At 47.5% G+C, this 25,691-nt stretch overlaps 1 protein-coding gene across 1 annotated transcript in view; it reads left to right on the forward strand.

The window, feature by feature from the left end:
* RIC8B (RIC8 guanine nucleotide exchange factor B) overlaps window positions 1–25,691 on the forward strand; it is a 151,730-nt gene that overhangs the window by 41,743 nt on the left and 84,296 nt on the right. Inside the window, exon 3 of the mRNA XM_063928440.1 lies at window positions 2,249–2,857. Coding sequence (XP_063784510.1) covers window positions 2,249–2,857 — 609 coding nt within the window. The remainder of the gene's footprint in view (window positions 1–2,248; window positions 2,858–25,691) is intronic.

A 25,691-nucleotide genomic window follows, 5' to 3' on the forward strand; every position in this document is an offset into this window, starting at 1 on the left:
GCTGAGGAGGACCTGGCGTTCTCTCATTCGGTGCTGCAGAGTCATCCGCACTCTCCCGCCCGTTTGGGAGCTTTGGTATAATCCCCATGGTCCTTACGGAGTTCCCAGCATCCACTAGGACGTCAGAGAAAATAAGAATTTACTTACCGATAATTCTATTTCTCGTAGTCCGTAGTGGATGCTGGGCGCCCATCCCAAGTGCGGATTGTCTGCAATACTTGTACATAGTTATTTTTAACTAAATCGGGTTATTGTTGTTGTGAGCCATCTTTCCAGAGGCTCCTCTGTTATCATGCTGTTAACTGGGTTCAGATCACAAGTTGTACGGTGTGATTGGTGTGGCTGGTATGAGTCTTACCCGGGATTCAAAATCCTTCCTTATTGTGTACGCTCGTCCGGGCACAGTATCCTAACTGAGGCTTGGAGGAGGGTCATAGGGGGAGGAGCCAGTGCACACCAGGTAGTCCTAAAGCTTTACTTTTGTGCCCAGTCTCCTGCGGAGCCGCTATTCCCCATGGTCCTTACGGAGTTCCCAGCATCCACTACGGACTACGAGAAATAGAATTATCGGTAAGTAAATTCTTATTTTTTGTTATTGGAACACAAAAACCTAAATAAAATTACCAAATTAAACAAAGGTGAAATGTAATAAAAACTGTTTAAGCATTATTCTTTGTAAGGACTATTTAACATGAAAGTTTGTTTATTAGGAAAAAAATGTAATGCTGTTACAAACTTAGGTGGGAATTCAATTGAATGTGATGTTGAATAGTGCCAGGAGCTATTCAAATGTCCACACCTAATGCTTGGTGTTTACTCACCGTAAACTTCGACTGAAGTGCCGTGTGCAATGCTGTTGTCGCATGCGGTAAGTGTGCAACTAGCATTGCAGCACCAGTTTAGTCAGATTTCTGATCGCACCTCAGGAGGGTGCGATCAAAGATCCTCTAGTCGTGTGTTTACAGTGCATACAATTGAATAGCGCCAGGCACTCATTATTCAAAATTGCATTCAGTTGAATTCCCACAAAGATTAAAAAAAAAGTTTCTTATCTTATGGGCCCTACACACTGGGCGATAATACTGAAAGATATGAACTATCTCATGCATTAATGAATGAGATACCGTTCATATCTTTCATTCTGGAGGCACAAGCGATGAACGATGCACGGCCCCGCTCTCGTTCATCACTGATGCCCCGTCGCTTGTGTATACAGGCCAATATGGACGATCTCGTCCATATTTGCCTGCACTGCTATGGGCCGAGTGACGGGGGCAGTGAAGAAACTTCTCTTCCCCCGTTACTGCCCCTCCCCGGGTCGCCCGTCGGCTGTATCCGTCGTCGGGCAACTCGGCGGCGGATCTGCCAGTGTGTAGGGCCCATTAGACTCCGATAATACAGACTCGTTTACGTTTATGTGCTGGAAAAATGGGTAAATACACATGTAAGTAATGTATGCTGCGGATGTAGTTGAGTTTATTTTGTTCTGATAGCATGCATCAATGCTCCACAATTTATAAAGAAGTTCACATTTTATTTTATTTTGGCAAACAATTTTTATTGAGAGTCAAAGGTATCAGACAAATGCCAGATCAAAGGCATAATTACATTACAAGACAGTGCAATAAAAAAGGAAGAATTCGGAACAAATTTTTAGAATTACCGCAAGTACAGCTAACACACAAACTGGGGAAAAAAAAACGTTCAGGCCATGTACTTTTAAGCATACCATCCTATGAAGAAAAAGTGACCTGTTTTTATTGCACTGTTCTATAATTAATTAGGGGCCTAGTAAACAGGCTTTATATGGGGGGTGCCCTATTGCTAATGCTTTAGGCTCCCTTGATCTTTGTATTTGCCTGGTCTCCCTTACAGTAAGGGAGACTACAATAATTGAATTCCGATTCAGACCTTCACCACCTTTAGCTCCGATACCAAATTTTTGCTGAAGCAGTAAGGGCCTCGCAACTTAAGCCAAACTTCCCATTATGTGTCGTTGCTGGTGCATGTCTGAATCAGAATGGAATCATTGTATAGAGCATCTGATAAGGGAATGCTGGCTATCTGATAACACAACGGAAGCAGGCAGATGTGGTTATACCCAGAGAACACAGTATTGTCTACTTTAGGCATATACTGTGGAAAATAGATGTTTGTGATGCTGTCTTTTATTTATTTTTATTTATTTATTTATTTGTTTTTGGTACATTCTATATTTTGTGAACATTTTCTTTTCCCTTTTCTGCAGAAACTATGTGAAGCTATATTTGAAGTACTGGATAAAGGAACCAGCATATCCTGCCAGATCATATGCTTGGAGGCTCTCCGGATCCTTTCCAGAGATAAAAAGGTTTTAGTCCCAGTGACCACAAAGAAAAATATGCAGATTCTTATGAAACTTGCCAAGCTGGACCCTGAACTGAATACTCTGGGTGACGTAATGAATTTCCCCGTCATTGTGGAGGCATTGAAGTGCTTGTGTAATATTGTCTTTAACAGTCCGGTGGCGCAGAAGCTGAGCCTGGAACTGAATCTTGCTACGGGACTTTGCAGGCTCTTGGAGAAATGCACGGACCGGCGTACAGTCAATGACATTCGCTGCTTTAATCTGCGACTGCTCTTTCTACTCACACTTTTGCATACAGACATTAGGGCTCAGTTGAAACAGGAGCTGCAAGGACTGCCCCTGCTAACACAGACCCTGGAGAGTATTGTGGGGATTCATTGGGAAGGGAAATACCAGGCCCTTACAGAGCGGAATGGTCCTCCACTCTCTGTGCAGGTGACAGACTGCACCATAGAGGCGTTAAAAGCACTTTTTAACGTGACGCTGGACAGCTGGAACGTCCACAGTGAGGTATGTCGCCTCTTTTCTTTCTCTGTGAGAATAATATTCTGTGGGGTCAATCCAATTCCCCGCAGGCGCTCAGTAAGTGCGGTGCTATGCTGGCCAAACTCTGATATTTTTTTTAAAGGGGCAATCACTTACAAGGCAAAACCATGTCTTGTAAGTGATTGGCCCTTTTATAAAATGTCCGAGTTCTACTGGCGTCCCACACGGCCGCCGAACTTGGGCATCATTACATCCGGCCCATAATCTCCTTGTTAGGGGGGAATTCTAATGTTTGAAAAGTCAGTTGGGTGTCTGTTTTTTCCTATCTAATAGACAGGGAAAAACAGACACCCAACCGACTTTTCAAACATTTGAATTCCCCCCTTAATGTCTTTTTGCGGAAGTATATTCCCACCTGCTGTTTTATTGTATTGTGGTTTGTCATTGCGCTGCAGGTAACCAGTAGGAGTTACTGTGCTATCTATTAGTTAGTGCATTCCCTAAGTCTTAAGTAATCTTGTTAACTTGTCAACTGTCAGGATAGCGTTCCGTCCATCCCAGCATGCTGACATGGTTGTAATACCATATAAAGCATTGTTCCTGTGGATCATCTTAAGAACTTTAAGCCTGATTCTTTACCATTATGTGTAAAGTTCCCAAACCAACACTTACAGTGCTTCACATCGCATTACTAACATGTCGGCATGCAGAGTTCGACACAATGCTGTCGGCATTCAGACAGAGGTAAGACAAACCCATCCCATACACAGGGGTATGTCTGTCACATTATACCATAGAAAATAAGTTAATGTGTGGCCAAAGTTAATACAACCTAGTATCCTTAGCACAGTTGAATGATAACCACATTTATCATCTGTCCTGCTCAATATCATATTACCCATCACATCCTGATCGGGGGGATAGTCATCTCTTTGGACCATGATTGCAGCCAATAATTTCCAAAACAGTCTTAATTCATATATGTCACTTAGTGTTATTTAAATCCCTCTTCAGTCCCTTGAATTTTTAATGTTACTGCTATTTAGTAGCAGCAGCAAGTACACTAATGCACTTAGGTTTTTTGAGTATGTACTTCACAGACCTAGACGCTGATAACACTTAGCCGTCTGTCTCCACGTAGCGCTGTGTGGATCCTGACTATAATAACCCAGGGTCCGTAGACGTTTAGGTGAGGAATAGGTGGATGGTGTTAGCTGCTAGGAGGCAGCATGATATGCAATGAGAGGTAGGATGAAAGATGTTTATTAAGATTGAAATGAGATTAATTGGAAGTAACAAAATAAATGTAATACAGGTTGAGTCTCCCTTATCCAAAATGCTTGGGACCAGAGGTATTTTGGATAACGGATTTTTCCGTATTTTGGAATAATTGCATACCATAATGAGATACCATGGTGATGTTACCTAAATCTAAGCACAGAATGCATTTATGTTACATATACACCTTATACACACAGCCTGAAGGTCATTTTAGCCAATATTTTTTATAACTTTGTGCATTAAACAAAGTGTGTCTACATTCACACAATTCATTTATGTTTCATATACACCTTATACACACAGCCTGAAGGTCATTTAATACAGTATTTTTAATAACTTTGTGTATTAAACAAAGTTTGTGTACATTGAGCCATCAGAAAACAAAGGTTTCACTATCTCACTCTCACTCAAAAAAGTCCGTATTTCGGAATATTCCGTATTTCGGAATATTTGGATATGGGATACTCAACCTGTATTAAAAGAATATAGAAATAATGAGGAAGGAAAATGAAAATAGCTGGAGGAATGGGGAAAGGAATGGTTGTGGGAGAATTACTGTATGCTGATCACACACTGAACAATTACCTTTCAGATCCAGACCATGCACAACCATTCTGAGCGATTATCGGTCAGTGTATGTATGTGATCAATACTCATTTAACTCTTGAGAACAGCAGAAAAACGGTCGGGATCATTTGACTTGATTGATCCTCCTGACTGTCATTGTGCCTATTTAGTGCTGTGAAGTGATAATTGTGCCCATCTATGGCACAGTGCTGTGTGGGAGTGGAGCCCATCGCAGTGGCTTCTGTGCATTCACTGATCATCCTCAGTCTCCAAGAAGCCACTGCCACCTTTGTTTTGTTTTACATGTTCCCGTATTTATTTCCATTTTTGGGATTTATTACTTTCTAAACATTTATTTTAATATCACTTATATATTTCTATTCATCCTTGTTTTACATTTCACCACAGTCCTTTACTTGCATCAGTATTGCAGCTGCACTGCCCCAAAATAAAGATTTTACTGATGCGCCCCTTTCCATAAAGTTGTTTACAAGAAGACCGTCCTATACATAATCTAATAAAGAGACTGAGCATTTTGGTTGTGAGGACATTTCCATCTATGTGTCCTGCACTTCTACAGCACTTTAGACCACACCACTCCTCCCTCTCTCCACTGTTTATAAATGCAGTAGAGCATTAAACGATGTTTTGAATGTTGTATCACTGACATGCCTCATGTCTGGGAAGCCATCAATTAAGCGTGTTTATACATCGCAGTAACCTTTCAAAACAATGCACAATGGACGTGAAAGCAACACATTCACTTTCACAACTTCCTGTTCCCTGTTGACTACGTTACACAATCAAAGGTTTTCCCTGTGGACGGATCTATTCCATTGACAGCATCGCAGCCCGGCACTTAAGTCACGAGATGCCATTTACCGTGACTAATGCCAGGACCTACATTCCTCACTCTGTCTTTGAACACTATACAACCAATTTGTATTAAAAAAACATACTGTCTCACAGCACTGAGGTCATGGGTTCGATTACCACTATGGCCCAAACGGTGTGGAGTTTGTATATTCTTCCTGTGGTTGCGTGGGTTTCCTCCGGGTACTCCAGTTTCCTCCCACAATCCAAAAATATACTGGCAGGTTAATTGGCTCCCTACAAATTAACCTTAGTGTGAATGTGTGTGCTTGTACGTGTGATAGGGAATATCGATTGTACGCTCCACTAGGGCAGGGACCGATGTGAATGGCCAAATATTCTCTGTAAAGAGCTGCGGAATATGTGTGCGCTTTATAAATAACTGGTAATAAATAAATTAATAATGCCATGATTTGCTTTCCATTGTAAATACCTGGGTTAGAAATTTTGGTCAGTGAGGCATAGTAAATGAAGGTATACTGGGTTGGTGTTTGCATAAACAAACTGTTATTTTTCACCTTTCATCAGCTAAACATTTGCCTTGTTGTTGTTATTATTATCCTTTATTTATATGGCGCCACAAGGGATCCGCAGCGCCCATTACACAGTACATAATCAAATGAGTCAGCAAACAAGAAAGCAGCACTTACAGTAAAAGACAATATAGGACAGGTATAGAAAACCCGGGGTTAGGTGCCATCAAAGGGAATATGAAGTATAAGATAGTGTAAGAAAAGGAAAGGCACATGAGGAAAGAAGTCCCTGCTCTCGCGAGCTTACAATCTAAACCTCTGTAAATGAACCATAGTTTATAAACTTGCAAATCCAGTCTAAATTGCCTTGGTGTTACTGTCCCCTGCAATTCTACTGCTCTGTCTCTCATTCAGCCACCACTCCTATTTTCAATTTACTGCCCCTAGGGTGTCCAGGCTAACAACACCCGCCCTTATCCTTTATTTTGCTTTCTTGTACCACCTCTCTCCTGGTCACCTACATCGCCTCCTCTCTACTCTCCTCTCCTCTCCTCTGTCTACCATCCTCCCCTCTATTTCCCTTCCCCTCCTCTCCTCTTTCCCTACTGTCATTAACATCTGCCCAACACCACCAACCCTTTATATCACCACTCAGCCCTGCTCTCTTCCTGTCACCTCTCCTCCATCAGTATCACACTGTACTCCCTCCATGCCTGACTCCTGCAGTTTCCTTCCTTGCTCAGGAGCCAGCACCATCACTACACCCTAATCTCACCTCAGTGCTACAGCAACCCTGATAATCTCATTCTCATCTCTTCCACAAACTCATACCCCCTATCCTGTGCCCTCTGGTATGCCCCATCTGTTTGTAAAAAAAAATAGTCCTCACTCATGACCTTTTCATTTCCAATTCCCTGCATCCCTAGCCATTACGGAAACCTGGATTACCCCCGCTAAACACTACTCCTATTGCTCTCTCTGCTGGGGGCCTCACATTCTCACACACACCCTGACTCGGGGGTCGCCATGGTGGTGATATTGGGGTAATTTCTCTGACGTCCTAGTGGATGCTGGGAACTCCGTAAGGACCATGGGGAATAGCGGCTCCGCAGGAGACTGGGCACATCTAAAGAAAGCTTTAGGACTATCTGGTGTGCACTGGCTCCTCCCCCCCATGACCCTCCTCCAAGCCTCAGTTAGATTTTTGTGCCCGACCGAGCAGGGTGCAATCTAGGAGGCTCTCCTGAGCTTCTTAGAAAAAGTTAGTTTTAGGTTTTTTATTTTCAGTGAGACCTGCTGGCAACAGGCTCACTGCATCGAGGGACTAAGGGGAGAAGAAGCGAACCTGCCTGCTTGCAGCCAGCTTGGGCTTCTTAGGCTACTGGACACCATTAGCTCCAGAGGGACCGAACACAGGCCCAGCCTCGGAGTCCGGTCCCAGAGCCGCGCCGCCGGCCCCCTTACAGAGCCAGAAGCAAGAAGAGGTCCGGAAAATCGGCGGCAGAAGACATCAGTCTTCACCAAGGTAGCGCACAGCACTGCAGCTGTGCGCCATTGCTCCTCATGCACACCACACACTCCGGTCACTGAGGGTGCAGGGCGCTGGGGGGGGGGGCGCCCTGAGCAGCAATATAAACACCTTGGCTGGCAAAAATACATCACATATAACCCCCAGGGCTATATGGATGTATATTAACCCCTGCCAGATTCCATAAAAATGCGGGAGAAAAGTCCGCGAAAAAGGGGCGGAGCTATCTCCTTCAGCACACTGGCGCCATTTTCCCCTCACAGCTCTGTTGGAGGGAAGCTCCCTGGCTCTCCCCTGCAGTTAATACACTACAGAAAGGGTTAAAAAGAGAGGGGGGGGCACAATTTAGGCGCAGTATACAATATATATGCAGCTATAAGGGAAAACACTTTTTTATAGGTGCTATCCCTGTGATATATAGCGCCCTGGTGTGTGCTGGCATACTCTCCCTCTGTCTCCCCAAAGGGCTTTGTGGGGTCCTGTCCTCTATCAGAGCATTCCCTGTGTGTGTGCTGTGTGTCGGAACGGCTGTGTCGACAGGTATGTGGAGGATAATGAGGTGGAGGCGGAGCGAATGCCTGTAAATATGTTGTCACCCCCTGCGGGGTCGACACCGGTGTGGTTGAACTTATGGAAGGATTATGTGAAAGTGTCAACTCCTTACATAAAAGGTCGACGACACGGAACAGCCGGCTACTCAGCTTGTGCCTGTTCCAGCGTCTCAAATGTCATGGGGGGCTCTAAAATCGCCCGCTACCTCAGATAACAGACACAGATGTCGACACGGATACTGACTCCAGTGTCGACATCGATGAGACTGGTGTACCCTCCAAATAGGTCCACCCGTTACAGGATTGAGACAATGAAAAATGTATTACACATTTATGATTATACCCCAGGTACCACATAAAAGGGTATTGTGTTTGGTGAGAGAAAACTATTAGTAGTTTTTCCTGCATCTGAGAAATTAAATGAGGTGTGTGAGGAAGAGTGGTCTTCCCCCGGTAAGAAATTGATAATTTCTACAACGGTTATTGGCAGCGTACCCTTTCCCGCCAGAGGATAGGTCACGCGGGGAAACACCCCATAGGGTAGATACAGCGCTTACACGCTTATCAGAAAAGGTGGCACTACCGTCTCCGGGTACGGCCGCCCTGAAGGAACCTGCTGATAGAAAGCAGGAGGTTACCCTATAAGATATGGTCACACACTAGGGCATTATATCGCGACCAGCCGTTGCTTCGGCATGGATGTGCAGTGCTCCCGCTGCGTGGTCAGATTCCCTGTCGGAAAATAACTATGGATAGGGACAATATTTTGCTGAAAATAGAGCATATAAAAGACGTGGTCTTATACATGCGTGATGCACAGAGGGATATTTGCCGGCTGGCATCAAAAATAAGCGCTAGGTCCATTGCCGCCAGACGGGGGTTATGGACTTGGCAATGGTCAGGCGATGCCGACTCGAATCGGCACATGGAAGTTGCCCTATAAGGGGGTAAAACTGTTTGGGGATAGTTTTTCAGACCTCGTTTCCACAGCTACTGCTGGGAAATTAATTTTTTTGCCATAGGCTACCCCACAACAAAAGAAAGCACCGTATCATCAAGTACAGTCCTTTCGGTCCCAGAAAAGCAAGAGGGCTAGAGGCTCATCCTTTCTGCCGAGAGGCAAAGGTAGAGGAAAAAACTGCAACACACAGCTAGTTCCCAAGAGCAGAAGTCCTCCCTGCGTCCGGTAGGTCCACAGCATGGTGCTGGGGCTGCTCAGGCGGACCCGGGTACGGTGGGGGCCCGTCTCAGATATTTCAGCGGACAGTGGGCTCTCTCACATGGATCCCTGGGTCCTTCAAGTAGTATCTCAGGGGTACAGGCTGGAGTTCGAGACGTTCTTCCCCCCGCCGTTTCCTAAAATCTGCCTTACCGGCACCTCCCTCTGCCAGGGAGACGGTGTTGGTGGATATTCAACACTATAATCACAACAAGTGATTGTCAAGGTGCCCCTCCTTCAGCAAGGAAGGGGTTACTATTCCACAGTGGTTGTGGTACCGCAACGGTTCGGTGAGACCCATTTTGAAATTAAAATACTTGAGCTTTTATATCAGAAGATTCAAGTTCAAGATGGAATCGCTCAGGGCGGTTATTACGAGCCTGGACTGGGGGATTACAGGGTCTCCCTGGACATCAAGGATGCGTACCTGCATGTCCCCATTTACCCCCCTCACCAGGAGTACCTCAGATATGTGGTACAGGACTGTCACTGTCAGTTCCAGACGCGGCCGTTGGAGTTGTCCACGGCACCGAAGGTCTTTACCTAGGTAATGGCCGAAGTGATGATACTCCTTCGCAAGAAGGAAGTTTTTATTATCCCGTACTTGGACGATCTCCTGATAAAGGCGAGGTCCAAAGAACAGTTGGTAGTGGGGGTAGCACTCTCTCGGGAAGTGCTACAACAGCACGACTGGATTCTCAATATTCCAAAGTCACAGCTGGTCCCGACGACACGTCTTCTGTTCCTGGGAATGTTTCTGAACGCAGACCAGAAAAGAGTGTTTCTTCCAGTGGAAAAAGCCGAGGAGTTGTCATCTCTAGTCAGAGACATCCTAAAACCAGGACAGGTGTCGGTACATCAATGCACACGAGTCCTGGGAAAAATGGTAGCTTCGTACGAAGCATAATTCCATTCGGAAGACTCCACGCAAGGACGTTCCAGTGGGACCTGTGGGACTAATGGTCCGGGTCCCATGTACAGATACAACAGCGGATAACCCCGTCAGCAAGAAACAGGGTGCCGCTGCTGTGGTGGCTGCAGAGGGCTCATCTACTAGTGGGCCGCAGATTCGGAATACAGGACTGGGTCCTGGTGACCACGGATGCCAGCCTTCGGGGCTGGGGTGCAGTCACACAGGGAAGAAATTTCCAAGGAGATTTCGCTTCACATAAATATTCTGCAGCTAAGGGCCATTTACAATGCCCTAAGCCAAGCAAGGCCCCTGCTTCAGAACCAGCCGGTACTGATCCAATCAGACGACATCACGGCGGTCGCCCATGTAAACAGACAGGGCGGCACAAGAAGCAGGATGGCGATGGCAGAAGCCACAAGGATTCTCCGATGGGCGACCTACACCCAGGAGAATGGGGACTTCATCCAGAAGTTTTCCAAATGCGGGTAAACCGTTGGGAATGACCACGGGTGGACATGATGGCGTCCCGCCTCAACAAGAAGTTGAAAAGATATTGCGCCAGGTCAAGGGACCCTCAGGTGATCGCTGGGGACGCTCTAGTGACACCGTGGGTGTACCAGTCGGTTTATGTGTCTCCTCCTCTACCTCTCATACCCAAGGTACTGAGAATAATAAGAAGGCGAGGAGTGAAAACCATACTCGGGGTTCCGGATTGGCCATGAAGAGCTTGGTACCCGGAACTTCAAGAAATGCTGGCAGAGGACCCTTGGCCTCTGCCGCTCAGACAAGACCTGCTGCAGCAGGGACCCTGTCTATTCCAAGTCTTACCGCGGCTGCGTTTGACGGCATGGTGGTAGAACTCCGGATCCTAAAGGAAAAGGGTATTCCGAAGGAAGTCATCCCTACCCTGATCATAGCCAGGAAGGATGTCACCGCAAGACATTATCGCCGCGTTTGGCGAAAATTTGTTGCTTGGTGGGAGGCCATGAAGGCCCCGACCGAGGAATTTCAACTATGTCGATTCTTGCACTTCCTGCAAGCAGGGGTGACGTTTGGGCCTCAAATTGGGGTCCATCAAGGTCTAGATTTCGGCTCTGTCGATTTTCTTCCAGAAAGAACTGGCTTCACTGCCTGAAGTTCAGACTTTGGTTAAAGGAGTACTACATATTCAGCCTCCTTTTGTGCCTCCTGTGGCACTTTTTGGATCTCAACGTGGTGTTGGATTTCCTAAAGTCGCATTGGTTGAGCCACTTAAAACCATGGAGCTAAAGTATCTCGCGTGGAAAGTGGTCATGCTGTTGGCCTTGGCCAGGCGTGTGTCAGAATTGGCGGCTTTGTCATGTAAAAGGCCTTATCTGATTTTCTGTATGTATAGGGCAGAGTTGAGGACTCGTCCTCAGTTTCTCCCGAAGGTGGTCTCAGGTTTTCACTTGAACCAACCTATTGTGGTGCCTGCGGCTACTGGGGACTTGGAGGATTCCAAGTTGCTGGACGTAGTCAGGGCCCTGAAAATTTTATTTTTCCAGGACGGCTGGAGTCAGGAAAACTGACTCGCTGTTTATCCTGATGGCACCCAACAAGCTGGGTGCTCCTGCTTCTAAGCAGTCTATTGCGCGCTGGATTTGTAGCACTATTCAGCTGGCGCATTCTGCGGTAGGATTACCGCAGCCTAAATCAATAAAAGCCCATTCCACAAGGACGGTGGGCTCATCTTGGGCGGCTGCCCGAGGGGTCTCTGCTTTACAACTTTGCCGAGCAGCTACTTGGTCAGGGGCAAACACGTTTGCAAAATTCTACGAATTTGATACCCTGGCTGAGGAGGACCTGGAGTTCTCTCATTCGGTGCTGCAGAGTCATCCGCACTCTCCCGCCCGTTTGGGAGCTTTGGTATAATCCCCATGGTCCTTACGGAGTTCCCAGCATCCACTAGGACGTCAGAGAAAATAAGAATTTACTTGCCGATAATTCTATTTCTCTTAGTCCGTAGTGGATGCTGGGCGCCCATCCCAAGTGCGGATTGTCTGCAATACTTGTACATAGTTATTGTTAACTAATCGGGTTCTTGTTGTGAGCCATCTATTCAGAGGCTCCTCTGTTATCATGCTGTTAACTGGGTTTCATATCACAAGTTGTACGGTGTGATTGGTGTGGCTTGTATGAGTCTTACCCGGGATTCAAAATCCTTCCTTATTGTGTACGCTCGTCCGGGCACAGTATCCTAACTGAGGCTTGGAGGAGGGTCATGGGGGGAGGAGCCAGTGCACACCAGATAGTCCTAAAGCTTTCTTTAGATGTGCCCAGTCTCCTGCGGAGCCGCTATTCCCCATGGTCCTTACGGAGTTCCCAGCATCCACTACGGACTACGAGAAATAGAATTATCGGTAAGTAAATTCTTATTTTTACCCTCTAGCTACTACTGCCAATTCATAACCATTCTGTACACATGAGGTCCATGCTATATCCTCTTCCAACCTGCTAATCTTCCAGTTGCTGTCATTTGCCGTCCCTCTGGCATTCCTGCAAATTCCTCGACATCTTTGTTTCCTGGCTTCCTCACTTCCTATTTTCTGACATTCTCTCCATTATCTTAGGCGATTTTAACATCCCTATCGATATCCCCACAAAATCCTATGCCTCTAAACTTCTTAACCTCACATCTTTGCTTGGTTTCTTCCAGTGGACCTCCTCACCCTCCCATGCGAATGGGAGCTCACTTGATATGGTCTTCACCTACCATTGTGATATTTCTGATTTCTCTAACGTACTTCGTGGATACTGGGAACTGAAGTTTACTGTGGGGGTATAGGGCGGTCAGCAGGAGCACTGGTACATAAAACAAAAAAACTCTGCTGTGTGCTGACTCCTCCCTCTATGCCCCTCGCCATGACTCAGTCTTAGAAATTGTGCCCAGTCAGCTGGGTGCACATTCTCAGAGCTGCAAGAATATTTTCTTCAGATTTTCTTTTAGTTTGTTATTTTACAGGTACACCGACTGGCATTCAGTGTACCTGCTTCGTGGGACTCAGGGAGGGAAACGAACCAACTTCGCTGCTGACAGGATACTGAGCTCCTGAGGTGCTGATCTCACTCTGATGGAGAGAGTGAGCCCACACCAGCAGCATATGCCGCCACCCTGAGCATAATGCCAAAGATCACAGATTCCAATGGTGTTGTGAGTGAACTCCGGGGGACCCGGTGATAGGTGGCGGCATGACAGGACGGCGGTCCCCGGCTCCGGCCATGGTACCTACACACTTGCCAGTGAGATCCCCTGTTGCGCACACGGGCCTACAGAGAGAGGATTTAGACTGTTAGGGCTGAAATACGAAGCTTTTAAACTTTGCTGGGGTCAGTATAATATTGTGGGACTGCACGCCGTTATGGGGGCGGGGCTGCACGGAGCGCGGGACCAGAGCAGCAAGAAGCGCCATTTCCTCAGTGAGACTGCAGCTGCTGACACTACCAGGCTCCCTCATCATAACCACTATCCACCACTGCAAACTGGTAACATAGTGAGGTGTTAGACCGGCTGGGGAGTACTGTAAACAGCAGCAGAGGCTGCACAAAGCACCAGAGGTGTTATGTGTGTCTCTATCTATCTATCTATCTATCTATCTATCTATCTATCTATCTATCTATCTATCTATCTATCTATCATACCCAGCTTAGGCTGTGTAAGTGTCCTGGTCCCCTTTTCGCTCCTTGACTCTCCCCTCCCTGGGTCCGAGTCACTGCTATATGGGCTGGAATTAGGCTGTAGCTAGGTATTATTATTAATCTGTAATTGTATTATCTGTTATAGGTGTGGTACTTAGCAACATGTCTGATAGCAAACCTATGTGTAATGTATGCAAGTGTTCAGTACCCTCACAGGGTGCAAGTAGTGGGCCTGAGTGGGTAGAGTCTTTTAAAGCAATATTTGCAAATATTAATACCGAATTAGCCACGGCTAGGCAGGAACGTCAAGCCCTGAGACAGAGTATAGATGCTGGAAGGTCTGCTCCTAGTGATCTCAAACAGGCCACTCAGGCTCCACTGAGGATTCCCCACAAGCGTACCCTCTCTCAGGTGCAATCTGACTCTGACTCAGAGTCGCAGGATTGGGACGAGGGAGAGGTAGATATGGAACAAGAAGATTCCTTAGCTCCAAGTGTTGAGGCCCTCATTTACGCTATGCGTGAAGTGCTTTATATGCCTGACAAGGAAGCACACATGCAGGAGGAATTACACTTTAATGTATTGCCTAAATCCTCCGCCACGTTCCCAGTGTCTAATGAATTGGACTCTTTAGCCAACAAGCATGGGTAAACCCCAACAAGAAATTCCTTATCGCTAATAGGGTGCTGAATACCTTTATTTCCATACAGAGGACAGGAAGGTGTGGGAGAATCCGCCTATGGTTGATACTTCTGTTTCCAGATTATCACGAAAAATGGTAGTCCCAGTACGGATGTAGTATGGTATGCCGGTCTCCCGGCGACCAGCATACCGGCGCCGGGAGGCCGACCACCGGCATACCGACAGTGTGGCGAGCGCAAAGGAGCCCCTTGCGGGCACGGTGGCGCACTACGCGCGCCACGCTATTTGTTCTCCCTCCAGGGGGATCGTGGACACCCACGAGGGAGAATATCTGTCGGTATGCCGGGGGTCGGGATTCCGGCGCCGGTATACTGTGCGCCGGGATCCCGACATTCGGCATACTGAAGACCACCCCCCCGTACTAGGGGCTATTTCTTTGAAAGAGCCTGCTGACTGCAAAATTGAGAATACTCTCAAGTCAATATATACGGCAGCAGGGGTAGCCCAACGTGCTACAGTGGTCTGTGGGTGGATTGCCAGGGCCATAGTAAAATGGTCGGAAGCTGCCATTACGTGTTTTGATACTCTTGCTCAGGAAGATGCAATTACACTGATTCGGCACAATTTATGTGCGAGGCTGTGAAGGAACTCGGTCTCATTAACGGTCGTACTACGGCTTTAGCAGTCTCCGCTCGTAGATCTTTATGGTTGCGACAATGGTCGGCTGATGCGGATTCAAAGAAGGGAGTGGAAAACCTCCCTTTCACAGGGGAGGCCTTATTCGGGGAAGAACTCAACAAATGGATATCTCAGGCTATGGCGGGACAATCCACATACTTGCCATCAGCGCCTCCCCCTACTAGGCATACTTATCCAGGGCCTGCTCTGCTGTCCTTTCGTGCCAAAAGGCAGCCAGAGGAACTTGTGGTAGGTTTCGTAAAACAGCCGCTACCAGCGAGGCCCAGCCTGCAAGTGCTACCGCCACTAAACCCACCACATGACTGGCGGCCCCTTTTGAGGGACGAAATCCAGGTGGGTGCTCGGTTGCCTACACTTCACCCAGGAGTGGGCGCAGACATGCGGAGATCCTTGGGTGAGGGATCTCGTTTCGCAAGGGTATCGCCTGGAATTCCAAGAGCTTCCCCTCACAGATTTTTCAGGTCTGGATTACCAGCTTCACCTGCAGCAAAAGTTATCTTACAAGAGGCCATTCGAAGACTTCTTTCAGCAGAAGTAATTGTACCAGTACCCCCTCAGCTAAAAACGCAGGAGTTCTACTCAAGTATTTTTGTGGCTCCCAAACCAGACTGTTCAGGGCGCCCAATTTTGGATTTAAAAAACCTGAACGCTTATTTAAGGGTCTTCAGATTCAAAATGGAATCACTGAGGTCGGTGATATCCAGTCTGGAGGAGGGGGAGTTTTTAGTCTCACTAGACATCAAGGATGCGTACCTGCATATCCCAATTTGTCCGCCTCATCACGCGTTTTTACGCTTTGCAGTGCTGGACCAACACTACCAATTTCAGGCTCTGCCCTTTGGCCTATCAATGGCTCCAAGGGTGTTCACGAAAGTCAAGACAGAAATGATGCTTTAACTATGCCTGAAGGTTATCAACATAGGGGGTAATTCCAAGTTGATCGCAGCAGGATTTTTGATAGCAACTGGGCAAAACCATGTGCATTGCAGGGGAGGCAGATATAACATGTGCAGAAAGAGTTAGATTTGGGTGGGTTATTTTATTTCTGTGCAGGGTAAATACTGGCTGCTTTATTTTTACACTGCAATTTAGATTGCAGATTGAACACACCACACCCAAATCTAACTCACTCTGCACATGTTATATCTGCCTCCCCTGCAGTGCACATGGTTTTGCCCAACTGCTAAAAAAATTTCCTGCTGCGATCAACTTGGAATTACCCCCATAGTACCTTATCTGGACAACCTTCTGATAAAGGCGAGCTCCAGGGAGAAGCTGTTACACAACATAGAGGTGACAGGGCAATTGCTTACGAATCATGGATGGAATCTGAATCTTCAGAAGTCTCACCTACACCCATTCCAGAGAATCCAGAATCTGGGTATGATTCTGGATACGGTACAGCAGAAGGTGTTCCTTCCGAGGGACAAGGCCTTGGCCATCCAGATTATGGTCCGCTCTCTTTTGAAACCACGGAAAGTGACCATCCACCTCTGTATCCAGTTGCTGGGAAAGATGGTGGCCTCATGCAAGGCCATACTGTACGGCAGGTTCCATGCCAGGCCGTTTCAACTAGATCTGCTAGACAAGTGGTCAGGATCGCATCTCCGGATGCAACAGCGGATAAAGCTATCTTCGAAAGCAAGAATTGCTTTGCTATGGTGGCTTCAGATGCCACACCTGCTGGAAGCCGAAGCTTCAATGTCCATCCCTGGACTCTACTGAAAACGGATGCCAGCCTCAGGGGCTGGGGTGCAGTGACCCATGGGGTCCAATTCCAGGGGAGGTGGTCACGCCAAGAGGCGACTCTCCTGATCAACATCCTGGAACTCAGAGCAATTTACTATGCACTTCTTCAGGCTTTCCCATTTCTGCAGAATCACGCAATTTAAGTGCAGTCGGACAATGTCACAGCAGTGGCTTACATAAACCGACAAGGAGGAACGAGAAGCAGGAGCTCCGTTGGGCGGAGTTACACGCAAGGGCAGTCTCGGCCATATTAATTCCAGGAGTGGACAATTGGGAAGCAGACTTCCGCAGCAGACACAACCTTCATCCAGGAGAGTGGGGTCTTCACCCTCAAGTTTTTTCAACGGCAGTGGACGCTCTCACGGCCCCATGGTCATACAGGTTGGTGTATCTGTTTGCTCCAATCCCTCTCATTCCAAGAGTGCTAAAAAGACTAAAAAAGGAGAGAGTTCAGGCGATTTTGGTCGCCCCAGATTGGCCCAGGAGGGCTTGGTATGCGGACCTCCTTGAACTGTCTCTGGAGGATCCGTGGCCGCTCCCATTGAACAGGGACCTGCTACAACATGGTCTGTTCATCTATCCAGCCTTACAGCGGCTACGTTTGACGGCATGGAGGTTGAGAGGGTGATTTTGAAAAAGAAGGGTTTTCATCCCTCAGTGGTACGAGCCCGTAAAGGGGTCATGCCAAAACATTATCACCGCATTTGAAAGAAATGTGTTGCGTGGTGTGAGAGTAAAGGTTATCCTCCTGTGGAGTTAAGCCTGAGGAGGTTTCTCCTTTTTCTGCAAACAGGGGTTGATCTGGGCCTACGCTTAGGTTCCATTAATGTTCAAATCTCAGCTCTCTCCATTTTCTTTCAGAAACAATTGACATTGTTGCCCGAGGTGTAGACCTTTTTACAGGGTGTTCTGCGCATTCAGTCTCCGTGTGTTCCTCCTGTCAAAGTCAGAAAAATATCATGCTACACGTTGCCATATATTCACCTCACGCGCTTGCCCGCTGCACATGCACTTTCTCTGGCGTGCGTGCACATATTCGCAGTTGCGTGACGGCGCCCCTACGGGCGTGCGCTTGAGCGCATGGTATGTGCATTTACGGTAGAGTTTGTGTGCGTCTAGCGAGCGACTCAATCGCTACTTAATAAATCCATATAGCAGGTTTTATAGGTAATGTTCCCCTTAATGATAACTGTAAGTTTGTTTAATGTGACTTGTTCACGGACTTGGGAATCCCTCTTTACGTGGTACAAAGGGTCTGATTAAGGTAGAACAGTGGTGTCTGGTACCTAACCGAAGAGTATTTTAATAGCAATAATCCGGTGCTGGTTAGGTAAAGATTAATCGCTCTGGCGTATAGTTATGGCCATTAGTAGTTTCTGGACATTTATTTATTGTCCATGTGTTGGAAATCCTGAGTTTCCCTCCCACCTGAGCAATTTGATACAGTCACAGCCCACCTGTTCAAACTAACCTATGACCTTTTGTTATGATGCGAGGAGACATTCCTGTGTCCAATGAACAATGAGATTATAGGTCCCTTTGTAGTGTACTGTATGCAGTGTATATAAGATCAGCCAGCCTGGGCAGCTCACTCTCTCACTCTCCACAAACGGTTTTCATATTGACTAACTTGGAGCTGGTACCAGAAGAAGCTGCGCAGCGATCGTTCCCAGTGTGTGTAAGTAATTCTCTGTAATCAACTTGTTCCCCGTTTGTATTGGCCATACTCTCTCTCTCTCTCTCTCTCACACTCTGTTATAGTATAAGATTGTGACGCTATTGTATATTTATGTCTAGATATTCTGTTAGAATGATATGTTAGCTTGTAGTGTGTGACTTGTACACTGTGTACCCCTTTTGATATATCTAAAAGCTCGTTAGTAAAGGTGTTGGAACCTCAGCAGGGTGTCTGTGTCTCTCTAGCTAGTACAAAGGGTTTCTGAGTATCTCAATTGCTCAAACAACTTGCATACTCACAAAGGTTCAGTGTTAAATGCATTATAGTACCACGATATTAAAGTTTACAGTGTAAGCATATCTGTGTTTAAAGTTTATAAAGGTTACTGTCTGTGTGTATGCTCGCTGTGGGTATTCCGTACACCCAGCACAGCGTGTGTACTTAATTTGCGTACCACGTGCGAGGTCTCCGTACGCAAATAGCGTACGGAGTGCGTAGCATGTGCACGTGGTTTTTTTTAAATAGAGTAATTTTTATTCAATAATATGGAGATTAAGTTACAGACATTGCATATCAACGGCATATCACATATATCAAATTAATCACATCCTCGTTTACATACAGTTTATCGGCACGTTTGAGCCTGCAACATCCGCAACCAATATATAAATCACCATGACATTTTTGGATTTTTCGCCCTTAAACTAACCCAAAAAAGGGTACATAAAAAGAAAAAGAAAGAAGTAAGAAACATAGAAAGAAACATAGTAAGAAATAGTCATCTAAACCAGGACCTTATCAGTCGTATATGTAATTAGGCGAGCCCGCAGAGCTCAGCTGCCAACCATCTAAACATACATCATTATACAGTAGGTCAGTGGCACAATAGCTCTTCGATATCCACTATGATTGAGGGACCAGGTGGGAGTGGGGAGATTCCAGCCAACGAGACCAGACTCTTTCAAATTTGGCTGATGCGTTTTGTTTCATATAAATATATCTTTCCTTGAATATTGTATCATTAACTAAGGTCTTGAGCGCAGAAACTAAAGGGCCGCTAGGGGCCATCCAGAGCCTCGCAATGCAAACCTTAGCCAAGGCACATACATTGTGAGCATATAGATCCACCGGGCCAGTCTCAGAAGTAGAGCCTCCTATCCCCAAAACACAGAATTGTGGGGTAAGCAGTCCGCCAGTCACTCCCGTACTCTCCAGTATTGACCTAACCCCCGACCAGAACACCTGTAGTCTTGGGCAATCCCACACCATATGCCAAAATGTTCCCATATCCGCCTCGCACTTAGGGCAGAGGCCAGATCTGCCAGTCCCAAAAGAGGCCAGTCTAGCTGGAGTCCTATATGTTCTATGTAGAATGAAGAATTGGATTTGTTGGTATCTGAGGGACTTGGTGACTGTAGCAGGGTATTCCAGAGCAAGGGCCCAGTCCTCCTCACCCATGAGACCTACATCCTCCTCCCATTTTCCACGGAGACGCGTCAAAGGGTCCGTATGGAGTTTGGTGAGAAGATATCCATACGCAAGGGAAACCATCTTAGTTCGACCCAATGTAGTTACAAAAGTCTTGATGGGAAATGGGAGGATTCGTGGGGGGGACTCTGCAAACTGGGACTGGAGGGCATGTCGAAGTTGAAGGTATCTGAAAAAATAGGAGTTAGGTAACCCAAACTCATCTTTCAGTTGCTGAAAGGATTTGAATAAATTATTTAGATAGAGTTGGGAAATAGAGACCACAGATCTAGGGGCCCACACCTCCCGTCCCTCAAGCGCATGCAACTCAGGAAGCCAGTCAGAGTACCAAAGGGGGGTGTCTGGGTCCAGGTCGTCGTACCCTAAGAGGTCTCTCAGGGCCCGCCATATCTTTAAGGCCTGAAAAATAATAGGGGGAAGAAACCGGGCCACGCTCCCACTCAGCAGCACCTGCATAGGAGAGAGGTGAGGAAAATAGCAGCGAATAAACTCACACTGCAAGGAATCATCACCAGAATCCTGCACCCATACACTAATGAGTCAGCTGAGCAGCGTAGTAATACATCTGGAAATTAGGCAAAGCTAGGCCGCCATCAGAGCGCAGCCTTGTGAGGGTATTTAATTGTATCCTAGGTCGTTTGTTAGCCCAAACGAGTGAGGACAGAACACGATTTAGTTTCCTATAGAATGTTGGATAGATATATACAGGGGACTGAAGAATAATGTATAAAAGTTTGGGCAGTATGATCATTTTAATGAGATTAACCCTGCCAGACACCGTCAGTGGAAGCCTACACCAGGTTTTGGATTTGCACATGATCTGCTGCATGATCGGGTCCAGATTCAGAGGGATGAAATCAGAAGGGTCATTAGTTATTTGAATTCTGAGGTATTTAAATTGTATTGTCCAACATAATGGTAGGGAAATTTTTGGAACAGTAGGAGGGGGGCCTATGACTGGCATAATATATGATTTAGACCAGTTGATCTGAAGGCCCGAGTGAGCACCAAAGTCCTCAATCACACGCAGCAGAACGGGCATTGACCTGGCGTAGTCTTGCAAAAATAATAACATGTCGTCGGCATAAAGTGCTATCCTATCCTCGCGTGAGCCCGTGCAAATTCCCACAATATCTGGGTGCGATCGTACCAAACAGGCCAAGGGCTCGATGGCCAAAGCAAACAGTGCGGGGGATAGGGGGCAGCCCTGTCTAGTACCCCGGGACAATTGAAAGGAGGGGGATACATAGCCATTTACCAAGATCCCGGCACTCGGATGCTGGTACAGTAATTTAGTCCATCTGATAAAGTTGGGCCCAAAGCCCATACAAGACATCACCTCCCATAAATAAGCCCATTCAATACTGTCAAAGGCCTTGGCCGCGTCCAGCGAGACCACAGCCGAGTCAGAAGGGAAGTCATGTGGGAGTTGTAAAATGGTATACAGTCTACGTAGGTTAATAGACGTGGACTTCCCAGGCATGAAGCCAGTCTGGTCTGGATGAACGAGGGAGGTGATCACTGTGTTAAGTCGTACTGCCAATATCTTTGCCAGGATCTTAGCGTCGGTGGGGATTAGGGATATCGGTCTATAGGAGTCCGGAGACCTAGGGTCCTTACCGGGCTTTGGGATCACTATTATAATTGCCTCTGACATAGAGGGGGGAAGTTCATTATTGGTAAATATATCTAGGTATAAGGCATGGAGCCTGGGCCCAAAAAAATCAACATGAGTTTTGTATACCTCTGAGGGAATTCCGTGACACCCCGGGGCCTTGCCATTGGGGGACACACCAATAGCCGCAGTCACCTCCGCGAGTGTCAAGGGCGCTTCCAGTACCTCACGGGCCTCAGAGGGGAGCGCGGGAAGCGGAATACCCGCCAAATAGTGGGAGAGATCCATAGTGGAGCATGTCGACTGTGAGCTATAAACCTTGGTGTAATAGGATCGGAATAACTGCGCAATGTCCGGCGTGGTGTCAACAAAGGACCCATCCCCATCGGACATTTGTGTAATTACAGTCCCAGGACGATCCTGATGTATCAGCCGGGCCAGGAGGCCACCCGTCCTATCAGCCTGCATATAAATATTAGTGGCCCTAAAGAGGAGGGACCGTGAGTTTTTATCGGACAGGTGGGCAAGCCAGGCCGACTGGGCCACCAGCCAACGTGCTTTCGTCGTGGGGGTACCATCTAGCAAGTATTGGGACTCTAAATCTCTGGCGTCACTCTCCAGGGCCTTTTCCCTTTCTCTAGAGGACACTTTATGAGCTGCTATGCGTCCTATATAAGAGCCCCTCAGAAAAGCCTTGAATGAATCCCATACCATAGTTCCCGGGGCAGATCCTGTGTTGTCGCTAAAGTAACCCTCCCACTGAGTCTCCAGGTCACCGCAGTCACCTAGCTGAGTCAGCCAAGAAGGGTGCAACTTCCAATAAGAGTGTCCCCTCTGACCCTTCACAGCGAGAGTCATCAGCAAAGGGGAATGGTCAGAGATCCCTCGGGCCTCGTAGCGGACGTCAGTGATTGCAGGGATAAGGGCGGGGGACACCAGTACCAGGTCTATTCTAGAAAAGGAGCCATATGTGCTGGAGAAACAGGAGAACTGACGGACTGCAGGGTGGCGAAGCCTCCACACATCTACCCATTGTAAATTATTCAAGAAATCAGCAAATTTGGTAGAACCACTACCCACCATCACATCATTCGGAGACCGCCATCGGTCCAAAGAGACATCTAATATATTGTTAAAGTCGCCCAGGCATATCACCGGAGTGGTAGGGGAGGAAGCTATAAAAGATGCAGCTTGCTGCAATACAGCGTATGAAAAAGGAGGGGGGACATACACTGCCAAAATGTAATAGGGCTGGGAACTCAGTTTACATTCCAGAAATACAAATCTGCCATATGTGTCAGTTTTGACCGATATTAACTCAAATTGCACCGTTTTTTTAATCAGGACAGACACACCCCTGGAGAAGGAGGAATGAGAGGCATGGTAAGCCCATCCCACCCAGGCCCGTCTTAGAGATAACAACCTATTTCCCTGCAAGTGGGTCTCGCTAAGGCATGCAATATCCGGGTCATATTTCCTAATCATATTTAGAACCAAAGAACGTTTGATTTTGTTATTTAGACCCCGGACATTCCATGCCTGAAATTTCAAGTTACTCATGACCCCAGATATACTCGATGTGCCACACGGATAGACATCTCACAATATATATCCAAAAATCAGCACCACTAGCCATAGTAACATATATCTCATAAGAGCTCTGCGTTATAAGCCATAATATCTGGTATATCAAACATCCTAGTTTCAGAAAAAACATAGATATGAAAAATAATAAACTAAAGAAAGAAAACCAAAAACAACAAGAAGAGCCGCAACTAGCAGCTTCCCAACCATCCCTCCCCTCCCCGTACACCACCCCGAACTCTGGCATACTTATATCCCAAAACGCCAATCCCAACTACCAAATGCTAAGAAGACCCAGATTCTCAACTTAACCTAAACCCTCTTAACCAGTAGCACTTGAACGTGAAAAGTCTTGAGCCACCAATGCAAAAGGTGGGGGGCTCACCGAATTGTGGTCGTCTCCTCCGGTGGTCAAGATCCCAGCATCTTCAGCGCAGGGAATCAGTCCGGAGCTAGCTGACGGGCACCCGGCGCATATCCGTCCAGCCACTGGGCCGCCTCTCTAGGAGAATTAAAGAACTTGGTCTCCCCATCCGCCACCACTCGGAGCCGAGAGGGAAACAGCATGGAATATGAGAGGTTGAGGTCCCGCAGACGTCGTTTGATAGGCATAAACTGGGCCCTGTCCTTCTGGACGTCCGCGGCAAAGTCCGGGAAGGCCGACACTCTGACTCCGTTGCGGACCAATGGGCCCTTCGTACGGCCAAGGCGGAGGACCGAGTCACGATCCTTATAGTGCAGGAATTTAGCGATGAAGGTGCGAGGAGGGGCACCAGGAGGTAGCGGCCGAGATGGTATCCTATGCGCTCGCTCCACCGTGAATTGTGCTGTAAAGGACTCAGCACCATAGATCTCTTTGAGCCAGGATTCGAGGAAGTCCTCCGGCTGCGAGCCCTCCTCTCTCTCAGGCAGACCCACAAATCGGACATTGTTTCTGCGCAGTCGACCCTCCATGTCTAGGAGCTTGGTTTGGAGAGATGAGACCTGTTGGGTCACTGCGGACACGGATTGCTTAAGGGGGCCACACACATCCTCCAAGTTGGAGACACGCGTCTCCGCCTCACCCACTCTCTCACGTATACGCTGAACATCTTGTCGAAGTAAGGAGAGGTCGCACTGCACCTTTTCCATCTTATCGGAGAGACGCTGCTCACTACCGGCTATAGCCTCCAACACCTGCTGAATAGACGGCGCCTCCGCTGCCGTTGGGGAGTTGGCGGTAGACGCAGGAGGGGAGCTTGAGTGTGTTGGAGAGGCACCCTGAGGTGGAGCCGATGACCCCCTGGGGTTGGGTTGCCTAGCAAATCTTTCTAGTTTGGCCGCGGCCGCACTCTGGCCGCCCTTAACCATATTGACAGATGTCGGCCACCCACTCCTCCGGGTAGAGTTGTAGTATAAAGTATAATTAGAAGACAGCAGGCTATATGCTTTTAAAGCCGGGAAGCAGCCGTGACTGATCTTTGGGTCAAAATATCAATGGACAAGAGCACAGGCTTTGTGTAAAAATAAAAAATAGTATATGATATTGATGTTGTTGAGGGGAGAATGTCCTGCAGCAAATTCCAGGTAGAAGCAGGGTATTGGTGTGTAATACACTGTGAGCTATTAGTGTAACACAATAGTGCATTGAGTTGCAGTGTGCATGCAGTCCTTGCAGGGTAGACAGGGAGAGCTGTGTGCTGAGGCTGTCTATGGAACTGCACCCAAAATGGCCCCCGGGCTTTTAAGCACTTCACCCCTTCACTGGAGTACCTGCGCCTTATTGTCCAGCCAGGAGTCTCAGGTCCCCTTCAGCCAGGTACAGGAGGGCCTTCAGTGTCTCCTGCAATGTGCCCAGCACCAGACAGCGCCGCCCGCCCGTTCGTCCGTCCGTCAAGAGGGCCCTGGAGCCGCGCGGCCGGGAGCGCCAAACTCGAGGCCGGGGATCCGGAGGAGTCACAGGCCGCAATGCCGGAAGTCGTCCGCCGCGGCCAGCCAGCACCCAGAGATCCCGGACAAAGGTGCCCGCCGCTGCTCGGAGGTGAGGGGGGACCAGCACCGGGGGGGTAGACACTCCGGAGGGACACAGGATGGGTGCAGGAGTTGTAAAATCGGGGAGCTCCCGGGATCCGCTGCCTACTCCTTCACCGCCGTGGCCACGCCCCCGTGCACGTGGTTTAACAGCCATTACGGCTACACGGTATTAGTATATAGCTAATGTTAAAAGGTAGATATCAGACTCTATCACTCCCATGGCTCCATGGGATTTGAATGTGGTTTTGGCTTTTCTCCAGTCGGACTGGTTTGAAGCGTTGCATACGGTTGAGTTGAAATACTTGACATGGAAGACGGTCATGCTGTT

The sequence above is a fragment of the Pseudophryne corroboree genome, chromosome 6 (assembly GCF_028390025.1).
Source record: "Pseudophryne corroboree isolate aPseCor3 chromosome 6, aPseCor3.hap2, whole genome shotgun sequence".
Classification (NCBI taxonomy): Eukaryota; Metazoa; Chordata; class Amphibia; order Anura; family Myobatrachidae; genus Pseudophryne; species Pseudophryne corroboree.